The 13,206-nt window shown below is 32.2% G+C and overlaps 2 protein-coding genes across 2 annotated transcripts; both read left to right on the forward strand.

Annotated features, from left to right (window-relative positions):
- Positions 1-1,445: 1,445 nt before the first annotated feature.
- On the forward strand, positions 1,446-5,053 carry LOC102630782 (benzyl alcohol O-benzoyltransferase). The gene is made up of 2 exons (XM_006484631.3): positions 1,446-1,976; positions 3,955-5,053. The coding sequence occupies exons 1-2, from the start codon at positions 1,539-1,541 to the stop codon at positions 4,891-4,893; spliced, it is 1,377 nt and encodes a 458-aa protein (XP_006484694.1). The 5' UTR covers positions 1,446-1,538; the 3' UTR covers positions 4,894-5,053.
- A 5,263-nt stretch (positions 5,054-10,316) lies between these two features.
- Positions 10,317-12,966, forward strand: LOC102630469 (protein BOLA4, chloroplastic/mitochondrial). Its single transcript, XM_006484630.4, has 3 exons — positions 10,317-10,690; positions 11,862-11,929; positions 12,628-12,966. Exons 1-3 carry the CDS (start codon positions 10,379-10,381, stop codon positions 12,779-12,781), a joined length of 534 nt encoding a protein of 177 aa, XP_006484693.1. The 5' UTR covers positions 10,317-10,378; the 3' UTR covers positions 12,782-12,966.
- The last annotated feature ends 240 nt before the right edge of the window (positions 12,967-13,206 follow it).

Raw genomic sequence — 13,206 nt, forward strand, 5'->3', positions numbered from 1 at the left:
CTCTGAAATTTATTTTAATGGATCATTATGGACAGCCAAACCCTTAATAAACATTCAAAACCTTGGGCTTTTAGTAAATTTTATCATCTATTGGATGAAGATAAGGACATTAATCTTGGCAAGCCTTATAATCAGTAAATTAAAGTTCTCATCCCCCAATTGAAAAACAGATTTTTCGAAAGAATTAAAAAAAGGAATTCAAAACTTCAAAAGGATAAGAACTCAATTGTCCTTATCCCTAACTATAAGAATTTTTTAAATAAAATTCAGAAAATCCTTCGTGAAAATGCATACCCAGTGTGAAAGCGTCAACGCATGCATGAAATTGTTGTGAAAATACGGACAATGTAATGGTTGTTGTAATAATGTGAATGCAATTCAATTTTCAAATGGTGTTCTTCGAGTTCATCCGAAAATTTTTATAAAAAAAAAAAAGACAAAAAATCGTCTGGTATACGCGAAGACCTCTCAATTCTAGTCTGCGTTTGATTTGATTTTGCATTGAAATCTCCTGGCGGCTTCTCGGAAGTTAGAATCCACTTTTGTTTTTCACACGGTGACCACATTGCTTTCCAATGACTTTTCTCGGCAATTTGGAAGATCATGCCATGGAAATAGGAAGTAAACTCAAGTCAATGCTACTGCTCGTATCGAAAATCGAAGGCTGATGTTGCTGATTTAATAAATTAGTTCTTAACAACCCACTAGCTAGCTAATGTTCAAAACTTCTTTCTTTTAGACAAATTTAGAGAGTAACAACTTAAATTAGGCTACGATGTAACTGTGGTACCGTGCCACAGTTGCATCTAGCCGTTGGATGCACTTAGATTAATGAGGTCTACTGGTATCCAACGACTGGATGCAACTGTAACACGATACTACAGTTGTACCACAAATTTCCCAAATTACAATCCCTTATAATAATATGCCGAGTTGAGGATTGATGTTGACCCTTCAAGCTTTCCTTGATATTCAAAACTTTCTTGACAATGTGGGGCTCTTGGTCTTGGAATTCTTTTCCCCGAAGCCGAAGGCTTTTACTTGGCTTCTTCTCAAAGTGCTTTATAATACATGTGAATATGTGATTCCCTTTAGTTTTTATTACTTGAAATTAGGTCAAAACTATGAAAATTAATTGCTAATTTACTATTTTTTTAACAGGTGATTTGATCGATCATCATATTTACGGACATTCTTATCCACAATATCGACTTCTAACTATGAAATAAGAGAAAAATAATCCGCGAGTTGTTTTGTGAACGTTAACTGGCCCCACGGTTGGCGAGAGTTGGCGCAATAATAAACACACCAAGAGCCTAGAACTGTTGGTCATCGAGTCAAGTCCACCATCGAGAGTCAGTAGAACCGCGATAGCAGTATAGCAGCCAGGAAAATTCACCCTCCATGCATTTTTTTTTTTTTCCACAGTCACTTCCCGCTATAAAATGGCCCGCTTCTCCCACTTACAAAACTTGCCAAAGCACACAACAAAAGCAATCGCACTCCCCCTTTCATATTCTTAAGACTTAACATTACATATGGCCACCTCCCTCACCTTCAAAGTCCTCAGGCGCGCCCCCGAGCTCATTGCTCCGGCCAAGCCGACGCCCCGGGAACTCAAACCCTTGTCGGATATCGACGACCAAGAGGGCCTCCGGTTCCACATCCCGGTGATACAGTTCTACAAATATAACCCTTTTGTGAATGGCAAAGACCCCGTTAAGGTGATCAGAGAGGCCATTGCGCAAACGCTTGTTTCCTACTACCCGTTTGCCGGTAGGCTCCGCGAAGGGCCCAACCGGAAACTTATGGTGGATTGTACCGGTGAAGGCGTGCTGTTTATTGAAGCCGATGCTGATGTTACGCTCGAGCAGTTTGGTGATGCTCTTCAGCCTCCGTTTCCTGGCCTCGAAGAGCTTCTTTTTGATGTTCCGGGCTCTGCTGGAGTGCTTAACTGCCCATTGTTACTCATTCAGGTATATACATATATATTTTCTTTCATAATCATTAATCTTTTACATTAATATTTTTGATAGGATAAATGCTTCGTTATTCCGCAAAATTTTTAAAAATAAGTAATTCAAAACATCCTTTTAACATGCACGTTATATTCTTACTCTTTTTTTTTCCCCTTTTATAACAATATCCTTCCAACAATATTCTGAATATATATTAATTTATTTATAAAAAAGTTAATCAATAAATTAACCAATAATTATTAACTGTTAAATTAACCAATAAATATAAAAGTGAAAGAACTAATATTTTTTGTCCTTGTATAATAATCTTATTAATAATTATTTTATAAAAAAACTGATTAATGAAATCCTAAAAATAAAATAATAATAATTTAAAATTTTTTACAAATTTTTATATTACTTCTAATATTAAGTTGATAAGTTATTATTTTTTTCTATTAATATCCCAAGAAAAAAAAATATAAGTAAGTATATAACATATTTAAATAACAGTAGTATCTTGAAATATTTTTTTAAGTATAAAAATTGAATGAATACTTAAATAATAAAAAAAATGAAAAGCTTAAACGATCCTTTACAATTTTTTTGTTATGAATGATATGAATTGTGACTTTTTTCATCATAATACAAAATTACTAACGATTTACTTGAGCGCGCCACAGTTTTGTATGACGAATATTCGAAGAAGTGATAATTATAAATAGTATTTGCATTCTTGACCATGGAGATTTCTCATAAACTGTTTAAGAAAATTTATATTTTGTTAATCAAATTTGGTTTTAAAAAATATTTGAATTACTAAATCGAATTTTTGAAAACCAACAACGGCATGAAAGATAAAAAATTATTGGTCTGCAACGAGTCAGTTTGAGGGAAAAGCCAAAAGACTCAGACAACACAACTCCATGATCGATTTGAATTATTTTCTGTGAAATGCTTTTTTCTGAAGATGGTGATATAAAGACAGAGCCCGGAGGTTGGTGGAACGTCGTCGTGTGTTCACAATCCCATCTTCCTCAAGATATTTTTTTGTTCCCTTTCTTTTGTCTTAACATTATTATATTACTACAAAATATGCCGGTTGGATACTGTTTTATGAAATTATTTTTTGCAAAATAGTGAACAGAAATTATTAGAGTTCTACAATCTTTTCAATTTAAACTTGTTTCCGGAGAATATATACCCTTTTTTTTTTTTTTGCTACATATATATTTTATCAATTATTTTGCATGGAAAAGAAGTTTATTAGTTTCATGAACTAAATAAAAAGGCATCTTACTGAGCAAATTAAACAAAAGAAGCTGTATAAAAGCTGAATATTATACAGGCTGACAAACGACTGAACAAAAGGAAAAAAGCAAAATAGGTTCGAAAAATCATCCTTCACCTCATAAATGACCTTTTTTTTTCCTTTTTCCTTTTTTTACCCTTGGTTGATATGGAACAAAGTTATACGAATATTATTATATATACGCCAAGCTATTTATAAGATTGGCAAATGAATTCATAGTCGTTTAACAAAGGGACATATTACACTTAAAGTCCCAAAGTTTGTTTAAATACATGTTGTACATTTTATTGATTTCAAAAATAGATACATAGAAGTTTGTCTTCCTATTTTTGACTGAGTTGTTGAGACATATTTTTTTCAAAGTCTTAATATACATTTGAACAAACTTTTGGAAGTTGTTAGTCTTTTTCCTTTCGCAAAAGAATTGAAAGAGACTAATGAAAAATAATTATTGAAAAATGTAGACCCCAAAACTTCAATTTTGAGTTCTATTTCTTATTTATTTATTTATTTATTTATTGAAATCAAAGGCATTTAATTTTATATTTATAAAAAAGCTCCTACCTTACAATTTATCATATTCCACTCTCACGAAATTTTTGGACTGCTTCATTCTTTTTTCTTTTTTTTTTAAGAGCATAATTAAACTTTGTATAATAATATATTGCGCAAATGAATTGACAGGTGACGCGCCTGAAATGCGGTGGTTTTATTTTCGCCCTCCGGCTCAACCACACAATGGGCGACGCAGCCGGTCTGGTCCAATTCATGTCTGCAGTGGGCGAACTCGCACGCGGCTTACGGGCCCCCACAGTTCCTCCAGTGTGGGAGAGACACGTCCTCAACGCGCGAGACCCGCCTCGGGTGACATGCACGCACCACGAGTACGACGAAGTTGCCGACACCAAAAACACAATCATCCCGCTGGACGACATGTCGCACCGCTCGTTCTTCTTCGGCCCGCAGGAGGTATCCGCCATCCGCCGCATCCTCCCACAACACCTCCGCCGCTGCTCCGCCTTCGAAATCCTGACGGCCTGCCTCTTCCGCTGCCGCACAATCGCCCTCCAACCGGACCCCAACGAGGAAATGCGCATCATATGCATCGTCAACGCCCGTTCCAAGATCAACCCGCCGTTGCCGGCCGGATACTACGGCAACGGGTTCGCTTTCCCGGTGGCGATAACGACGGCGGAGAAATTGAGCAAGAACCCGTTAGGGTTTGCGTTGGAGCTAGTGAGAAAAGCCAAGAACGATGTGAACGACGAGTATATGAGGTCGCTGGCGGACTTGATGGTGATAAAGGGCAGGCCCCACTTCGCGGTGGTGCGTTCTTATCTTGTTTCAGATGTGACGCGGGCGGGGTTCGGGGATGTGGACTTCGGGTGGGGGAAGCCGGTATACGGAGGGCCGGCGAAAGGGGGAGTCGGGGCGATTCCAGGGGTGGCGAGTTTTTATATTCCGTTTAGGAACAAGAAAGGAGAGGAGGGAATTGTTGTGCCGGTTTGCCTGCCAGCTCCGGCGATGGCGAGGTTTGTAGAGGAGCTGGAGAAGACTTTAAAGGGGGAAAATGAGATGGTTGCCGCCGAGAGTAATACTAATTTTATTACTTCTGCTCTGTAGAATGTGTAATAACGTATTTACTGAGTGCTAATTTCTTTGGAACTGCAAACAAATGTTAATCTTTTTTCTTTTTCTTTGTATTATAATCTTTTTCTTTTTCTTGTATTATCGTTGGATAATAATGTGTTCATTATTATATAAAATTATAAATCTTGTTTCACGTTTGGCAGCCAACTGAAAAATTCTCAGTACTTAGACAAGCAGAATAGGGACACGAAAAGTAAATTTATTCATTCATTGGGCTAAAAAAATTTATTCATTCATTATTAAAGCAACAAGATTAAAAAATGAATAGATGCGGAGAGCAAAGTCTTGAAAATATGTTTGGAATTAAGGAACAGTTTCTGGAAGATATGAATAATGCAAAAATATTTAAGAGGTGTAATTAGAAACGAGCTTTTCTTAGGAAATCAAAAGGGTGCCGATATGTCAATTCTTTAACAATGATACCGTCTGTATAAATATTTTATATAAATTAAGATAAAACTTATATGGTATGAATTGATTGATTGGATAAAAGTATCACATGATCCACATAATTCATTTCATAATTATTTTTACTTTTTAAATAAATTTACTCATAAATTAGAGGTGTTTATGGGTTTAGTAAATGTATTAACGTTGTGTTTACTTTTCGAAATTGAAATAGACAAGAATCACAACGAGAAAAGAAAATTTAAATAAGTTGTTTACTTGAGTTGCATGAATAAGAATTGAAATGAGCTGTATTCTCGTGGACGTGTTTACTTAACTTATAATTAGAATATATTATTACAAGTTACTAAAATACTCTTAGTTACAATCATATATTTGTTCACTAACAAAATAAAGAGTCAATATTATTACCATTGTTATTATTACAATTATTGTAATAAAAATAAAATAATTATTCTTACTATTATAATAGTTTCTATAAATATTACCATTATTATTGTAATTTTAATTACTACTAGTATTATAATAATTGTTAATATTATTATTCATTCTTATTATTGCTGTTAATATATTTGTTTGTTCATTATTACTACTATTACTTTGTTGATAATAATAATAATTATTATTATTTAATATTTAAATTGGGTAAAAATAATAATTTTTTATTTTGCTTAAGGGTAAATTCACTCATCTTAAGGATTGACAATGGCGAGATCTCGAGCCATGCCAATCCCTAGCCCAACCCTATGACTGAAATGAAGAGATTTAGCCGTTAGGAAGCTCGAGTCAGGGTGGAGCTCGGGCTTTATCCAAGCTTAGTTATAATTTTTTAAAACTTTTTTTAGAAAATGACTCGAATTCTTTATCCTTTATTATTATTCCATTTTTATGTTGAATTTGATTCTAATGAATTTAATAATTCTTTTTTTAAGATTTAATAAAATATAATATGTAACAATTTAACCAAATTAACATATTAACCAAACTAACAAATACATAAATCAAATATAAAAAAAATTAATATGAGATAGAGACGAATATACGTAACGTGTAGTTGTGTCCACGTGTGGGTGTTTTGTGTGTTAATAACTTTTAAGTATTATATTTTATTCTTTAAAAAATTAATTTAACGGTCAAGGACTTGAGGGTCGGGTAAGAACTTTTTGGTAAAACCCTAACCTTGGCTCGATTTTGATTCCTTAAGCCTAGCTTGATCTTTGATTTTTTAAATTCAAGTTAAAACCCTAAAAATTAAGATCGTGTTAATCGGGCCAAGGGATAAGTCAGGCCATTTTACCATCATTATTCCCCATTTTCATTTCTCCATTTTTGTTTCCACTTTTTTTATGGAGTAAGATATCACTTCTCATTTCCAAATTTATGAATTCATGTAAAGTCTATTCTTATTCCTCTCTCTCTCTCTCTATATATATATATATATAAAGGTGGGACTTGAGGAGGTGATGTGGCATCATCATTTCTCATCTTTGTATATTCTCTATTATCTAATAAATAGAGAAATTTTCTTGTAGATTTGACTTTTCATCTTCTCATAATTAATTTGGTTGTTATTACACAATAACAATTATGTAAAGATTTTAATGAGGCATATTCTTTATAATGAATTTATTAAAATAAATGTAGATGTTCATAACATATATCTCTTAGTCTCCCCACTATTTCTCATTAGCAACATTTAGTTTCCCTATAACTCCCACTATCTCACAAGGAATTATGATCCATAATTTTTCATTAATTTCATGGAGTGATTATGTAACTATAAAAAAAGAGCTTATCTTTTTGTTTTGTACACACACAATTGGAATGAATAAAATCACTCTATAATATATTTTCTCATTTTATTCTTTATCTTGCGTTGCAAGGAATTATGATCCATAATTTTTCATTAATTTCATAGAGTGATTATGTAACTATAAAAGGAGAGCTCATCTTTTTGTTTTGTACACACACAATTGGAATGAATAAAATCACTTTATAATATATTCTCTCATTTTATTCTTTATCTTGCATTGCTTCTTTATTTGCATTGCTGGCTAATAATTTTTTTTTTTTATAAGGCTACCTCATCTTTAAAAAAATCAATTCATATTTTTTATCAGTTTCATCAAGTGTAAAGTAAGAAAAAATGATAATATTAAATTCTTTTTTCAAAACCGCGTGAAGCGCGGTTCTATTTTCTAGTATATATATAAAGCTGGGACTTGAGAAGGTGATGTAGTATCACCATTTCTCATCTTTGTATATTCTCTATTATCTAATAAATAAAGAAATTTTCTTTTAGATTTGGCTTTTTATCTTCTCATAATTAATTTAATTGTTATTACACAATAACAATTATGTAAAGATTTTAATGAGGCATATTCTTTGTAATAAACATCCAAGAGGGAGTGTTATGAATTTATTAAAATAAATATAAATGTTTATAACATATATCTCTTAGTCTCCCCACTAGCTCCCATTAGCAACATTTATCTTCCCTATAACTCCCACTATCTCACAAGGAATAATGATCCATAATTTTTCATTAATTTCATAGAGTGATTATGTAACTATAAAAGAAGAGCTCATCTTTTTGTTTTGTACACACACAATTGGAATGAATAAAATCACTCTATAATATACTCTCATTTTATTCTTTATCTTACGCTGATTCTTTATTTGTATTGCTGGCTAATAGATTTTTTTGTTTTTTATAAGGCTGCCTCATCTTTAAAAAAATCAATTCATATTTTTTATCAGTTTCATCACGTGTAAAGTAGAGAAAAAAATATAATACTAAATTCTTTTTTCAAAGCCGCGTGAAGCGCGGTTCTATTTTCTAGTATATATATAAAGTTGGGACTAGAGGAGGTGATGTGCCATCACCATTTCTCATCTTCTTGTATTCTCTATTATCTAATAAATTGGTTGAGATTAAAAAAATAATTACATTATAAAATATTAAAAATAAAAAATAAAAAATAATTATTAGATTACAAAAGATTACATGTCTCTTCCTCTTTCTATTTAAATTCAATAATGTGTAACCATTAATAATAATCAATTATAAGTCTTGAAACATTCATTTATTTTATTATGTCAATAATTAAACTTTAGTGGCTTAAATACATCAATTAATTAATATAAGAAGGAAGGTTTTTTCATCTTCCTTCAACAATGTCATTTGGGCCTAATTTTAATGTCATAATCACATATTTAATTATGCAACCTTTTATTTAGTGCTTTTTGGCTTTTTCAAACTCTATAAATATTAAGTAGTTAAGATTTATGGCATAATTATTTTTATACTCTCTATTATCTAATATATTGGTTGAGATTAAAAAATAATTACATTACAAAATATTAAAAATAGAAAATAATTATTAGATTACAAAAGATTACATGTCTCTTCTTCTTTCTATTTAAATTCAACAATATGTAACCATTAATAATAATTAATTATAAGTTTTGAAACATTCATTTATTTTATTAAGCCAACAACTAAATTTTAGTGGTTTAAAATACATAAACTAATTAATATAGGAAGGAAAGTTCCTTCATTTTAATGCCATAATCTCATATTTAATTATGCAACCTTTTGTTTAGTATCTTTTGGTTTCTTCAAACTCTATAAATATTAAGTATTTAAGATTTGTTATGTTTGTTTGTTTTTTTTATTATTTAACCAACATACTATTTAGAAATGTTCTTGTGTTTTTATTTTTTGACTTATTTGAATTTTTAGTATTGTGTGCTTCATGAAATATTCTTTTCTTCATGAGTTGAATATCAAGAAGAATAGAGAATTGATTAGTGTGAACATAATTTTTATTGATAAAAATGTTGTGTACACTTAACTATACACATTAATATATATTTTTAAAGTTAACAAAAAAATAATTAACTTTCATAAATAACATTAGTTTTATAAGGTTGCGTCATTTTTATTAATTCATATTTTTTATCAGTTTCATCAAGTACAAAGTAAAAAAAAAAAAGATAATACTAAATTCTTTTTTTAAAACTGCGCGAAGCGCGGGTCTATTTCCTAGTATATATATAAAGCTGAGACTTGAGGAGATGATGTGGCATCACCATTTCTCATCTTTGTATATTTTCTATTATCTAATAAATAGAAAGCTGAGACTTGAGGAGTTGATGTGGCATCACCATTTTTCATCTTTGTATATTTTCTATTATGTAATAAATAAAGAAATTTTCTTTTAGATTTAATTTTTCATATTCTCATAATTAATTTAATTGTTATTACACTATAACAATTATGTAAAGATTTTAATGAGGCATATTATTTGTAATGAACATCCAAGGGGCAGTGTTATAGTGTTATGAATTTTTAAAATAAATGTAGATGTTCATAACATATATCTTTTAGTCTCCCCACTATCTCTCATTAGCAATATTTAGCTTCCCTATAACTCCCACTATCTCACAAGGAATTATGATCTGTAATTTTTCATTAATTTCATGGAGTGATTATGTAACTATAAAAGGAGAGCTCATCTTTTTGTTTTGTACACACACAATTGGAATGAATAAAATCACTCTATAATATATTTTCTCATTTTTTTCTTTATCTTGCGTTGCTTCTTTATTTGTATTGCTGACTAATAGTTTTTTTTTTTGTTTTTTATAAGATTGCCTCATCTTAAAAAAAATCAATTCATATTTTTTATCAGTTTCATCAAATATAAAGTAAAAAAAAATGATAATACTAAATTTTTTTTTCAAAACCGCGTGAAACGCAATTCTATTTTCTAGGTTTTAATAAGTGAACACTATCAATGAAAAATGGGAACCATTCTCATTCGCTAATTCAGGAAGTAAACACCGTAAGTTTCGTAGCATTTGTCAAGTGTGTTCAATTGTTGTTCGCTTATTATCTTGTAGAGAACAATTGAATCGGGCCTGCCGTTGGCTAGTCCAGCCCGTTTCAATATTTAAACGGCCCAGGCGGACCCATAACTACCTGCCTTAGAAAATGAAAGTAGCAGCAGTTCTCTGCAGCCTCTTCTACACTTCTTAACTAACAATGGCCACCAAGACTCTGATATCGCGTCCGTACATTTTCTCGTCGTCATCGAGAAGCCTTTCTTGTTTCTTTATCCATCCGAAGAGATCCTTCGTTTCTCAAACCAGGACCTTTCTTAATGGAAGCCAAGCACAAACAAGCTCGTCGTTGTTGTCGTCTTGTAATAGCGGCAACAGAACCAAGCTACCAATCCAAAGTGACGGCCAATCGCGGTTTGGACGCGTGGGTCATCGTAGATTCTCCACTGGAGCCACCCATGTCAACGACGCTGGCTCTATTGACCCGTCTCGCATGGCATCCATGGAGAATAAGGTATGAATTTTTTAACTGGGTTAATAACATACATGCCCCTCTTTTTCATAATTTCTAACTTAAGGACCTCCTTTGTACATTTGGTATCGAATAGGTCCCTAATCTTACGTTTTAAATTACAATGTCAGCATTCGATAGTACAACGGTGAATAATAATCCTGTTTAATTTTGAGAATCATATTAACAGTTAAGACTTTGTTGAAGTGAGCTAAGGAATTGTATTTTGTTAATGCAAGTTCTGTTAATTTTATTAAAATAGTAAATAAGAATATGAAAAGAATTTTAGAAGGAAAACAACTTAATATTAAAAACTCGAATGGTTTTCTTATGATGAGATATATTTTTCAAGCTTCCGGTTCCGAACCTTAGTTGGTAAAGAAAATACTTTGGATGTATAGTAATGTTGGAGGAACAGGCTCCAAGCTTATTATCGTTTTTCATGTGCTATCGCATATGGTTTATGTTCTGTAACCTGTTTTTAAGTTCACAATGAAAGAGACCTTTGGTTTGTACTGATACATTATGAGCTCTTTGGTGCTTTTGTTAGCATGACTAAGAAACAAGTTTATCTAGTATAGTGTTTCCTTATTTTAGATAACTAGTTTTATATTGTTGCTAATATATATTGTTAATAGATGTATTTTCTAGGGATCTTTATTTCCCTTAACTAATGTTGAGTAGAAAGAGAATCTGTCTCCAATATGCAATCAGTGGTAGCTTATCTGATGACAGAAAGAGATTTAGATGAAGTTGATCGACGAGCAACCAATGAAATTTGAGGTCGAAAAGCTGTTCTAAACATAATTCCTATATTTGGGGAACAAGTCTTAAGCCTTACTGTTTGTTCTTTTGCATCTTGTCAGACTCACACAGTCCGACCTTCAAGAAAGCAATTAATATAGGGCTTTCATGGTCATGTTTGGGGAATAAATGTAGTGTTTATTTTCATTTCTTTGTGCATTTTGTTTATTAGATGGAGAAACATATTTTGGTTTGAGTAATAAGAAATAGTTGTAGTGCTGATCATTTCTGGCCATGTTTCTCTAGTGGATTGGGAGCACTTCTGTTGATGCCATATTATTGGAATTAAACACTTTTGCTAGTACTTGGATATATGCTCTTATTGAAATGTCTATCCCCTTTGTTATTTTCTTTCAATTTGCTTTAACAGATCAAGGAGCATCTCAATGCAGAGTCAGTAACAGTTAAAGATGCTTATGGGGATGGTCGCCATGTTAGGTGAGCTCGTATTATGTTCTCACAGAGATGTTTGTTCGTAGGTTAAAAATGGAGAAATTTATATTGCCTTCTAGGTTGGTTGTCTTTGTTTTTATTATTTTATCTGTGCTTTCTTCTTTAATAATAAAAAAGAATAGCCTAAATAGATTGTTCGTGATGGTTTTTGTTTATTTCTGTTACCTATATGTCTCATTTCCAAGGTGGGGGTTTGGAGATAAAAATGAGAGATTTTCATAAAGGAGTTTAGAGGCCCCTTGAAGTCATAATTGTTGTAATTTATCTTTTCTGAATCCTTCAAAGAGAAAGAAAGTCTAATGAGTTAAATTAATCTGTCACCCTTAGTGAAGAATGCCTGAATGCATATGGCTCAGGTCATCTTTAAGCATTGGTAGGCAGAAAAAGAATTTATGGGCTATCAAGATGAGATTAAAGCACATTTTGCATTTTTGCTGTTGCAAATGTTGCTGCTACTCTTTTCGACTATTTTATTGCATTTTCGACCTGTAACTGCATCATCCCTTAATATTTTCTTAGACTCAGAATCTATTTAGATGATAATTAGAAATCTTGCTGGACATCCAGGCCACGAATAAATATCTGTGGCATGTTTGGTAGTACTAAGACATGCCCACATTTTTTAGCCTTGTAGTTCTCTAAATTTTGATTCTTGATTGAGACTTTCTGCCACGTGTATTCAGTATTGATGTGATCGCTTCAGCCTTTGAGGGACAATCCGCAGTGAATAGGCAAAGGATGGTGTACAAAGCCATATGGGAGGAGCTTCAAAGTACAGTGCATGCGGTCGACTCGATGACCACCAAGACTCCTGCTGAAGCAGATGTCAAAAAGTGATTAAGCAGTCTTCAATAAGAACACAAACTCCTTTACCTTCTTTGTTCCATGTCTTACTTTTAACCAGTTCTTATCTGTAAGTTTTCTTCCCTCACAAGTATGGCCGGCCATCGGATGTTCGTAATTTATTGTTTGCGTTTTCCTAGAGGAAATGAAAGAAATTTGCCCCATTGCTACATGCTATATATCTGGTTTGATTTGTTGTGTGCGGATTCATCTAAACAATCACAACAGTATGAATTCAGCAAGGCCATAGCTTTCCATTCATGTTGGCTAATCCTATTATGGAATTTATTTCATTTTGACACTACAATAAATTAATAACCTAGAAGAACGTTCCTAATGTTACCAGGAAAGAAGCAGGGTTGTTTTGGAAAACTCGGTTGAGCTCAATTTTGTTTTATTCGTGGGTTCGAGGTTGGGAT

Source organism: Citrus sinensis, chromosome 4 (assembly GCF_022201045.2).
Source record: "Citrus sinensis cultivar Valencia sweet orange chromosome 4, DVS_A1.0, whole genome shotgun sequence".
Taxonomy (NCBI): Eukaryota; Viridiplantae; Streptophyta; class Magnoliopsida; order Sapindales; family Rutaceae; genus Citrus; species Citrus sinensis.

Excerpts from the sequence above, each read along its gene's own strand:
- LOC102630469 (XM_006484630.4), top strand. The coding sequence starts at position 10,379 with ATGGCCACCAAGACTCTGATATCGCGTCCGTACATTTTCTCGTCGTCA. Across the intron at positions 10,691-11,861 it reads TGGCATCCATGGAGAATAAG|ATCAAGGAGCATCTCAATGC; the intron begins GTATGAATTTTT and ends TTGCTTTAACAG. Across the intron at positions 11,930-12,627 it reads GGGGATGGTCGCCATGTTAG|TATTGATGTGATCGCTTCAG; the intron begins GTGAGCTCGTAT and ends ACGTGTATTCAG.
- LOC102630782 (XM_006484631.3), top strand. The coding sequence starts at position 1,539 with ATGGCCACCTCCCTCACCTTCAAAGTCCTCAGGCGCGCCCCCGAGCTC. Across the intron at positions 1,977-3,954 it reads GCCCATTGTTACTCATTCAG|GTGACGCGCCTGAAATGCGG; the intron begins GTATATACATAT and ends ATGAATTGACAG.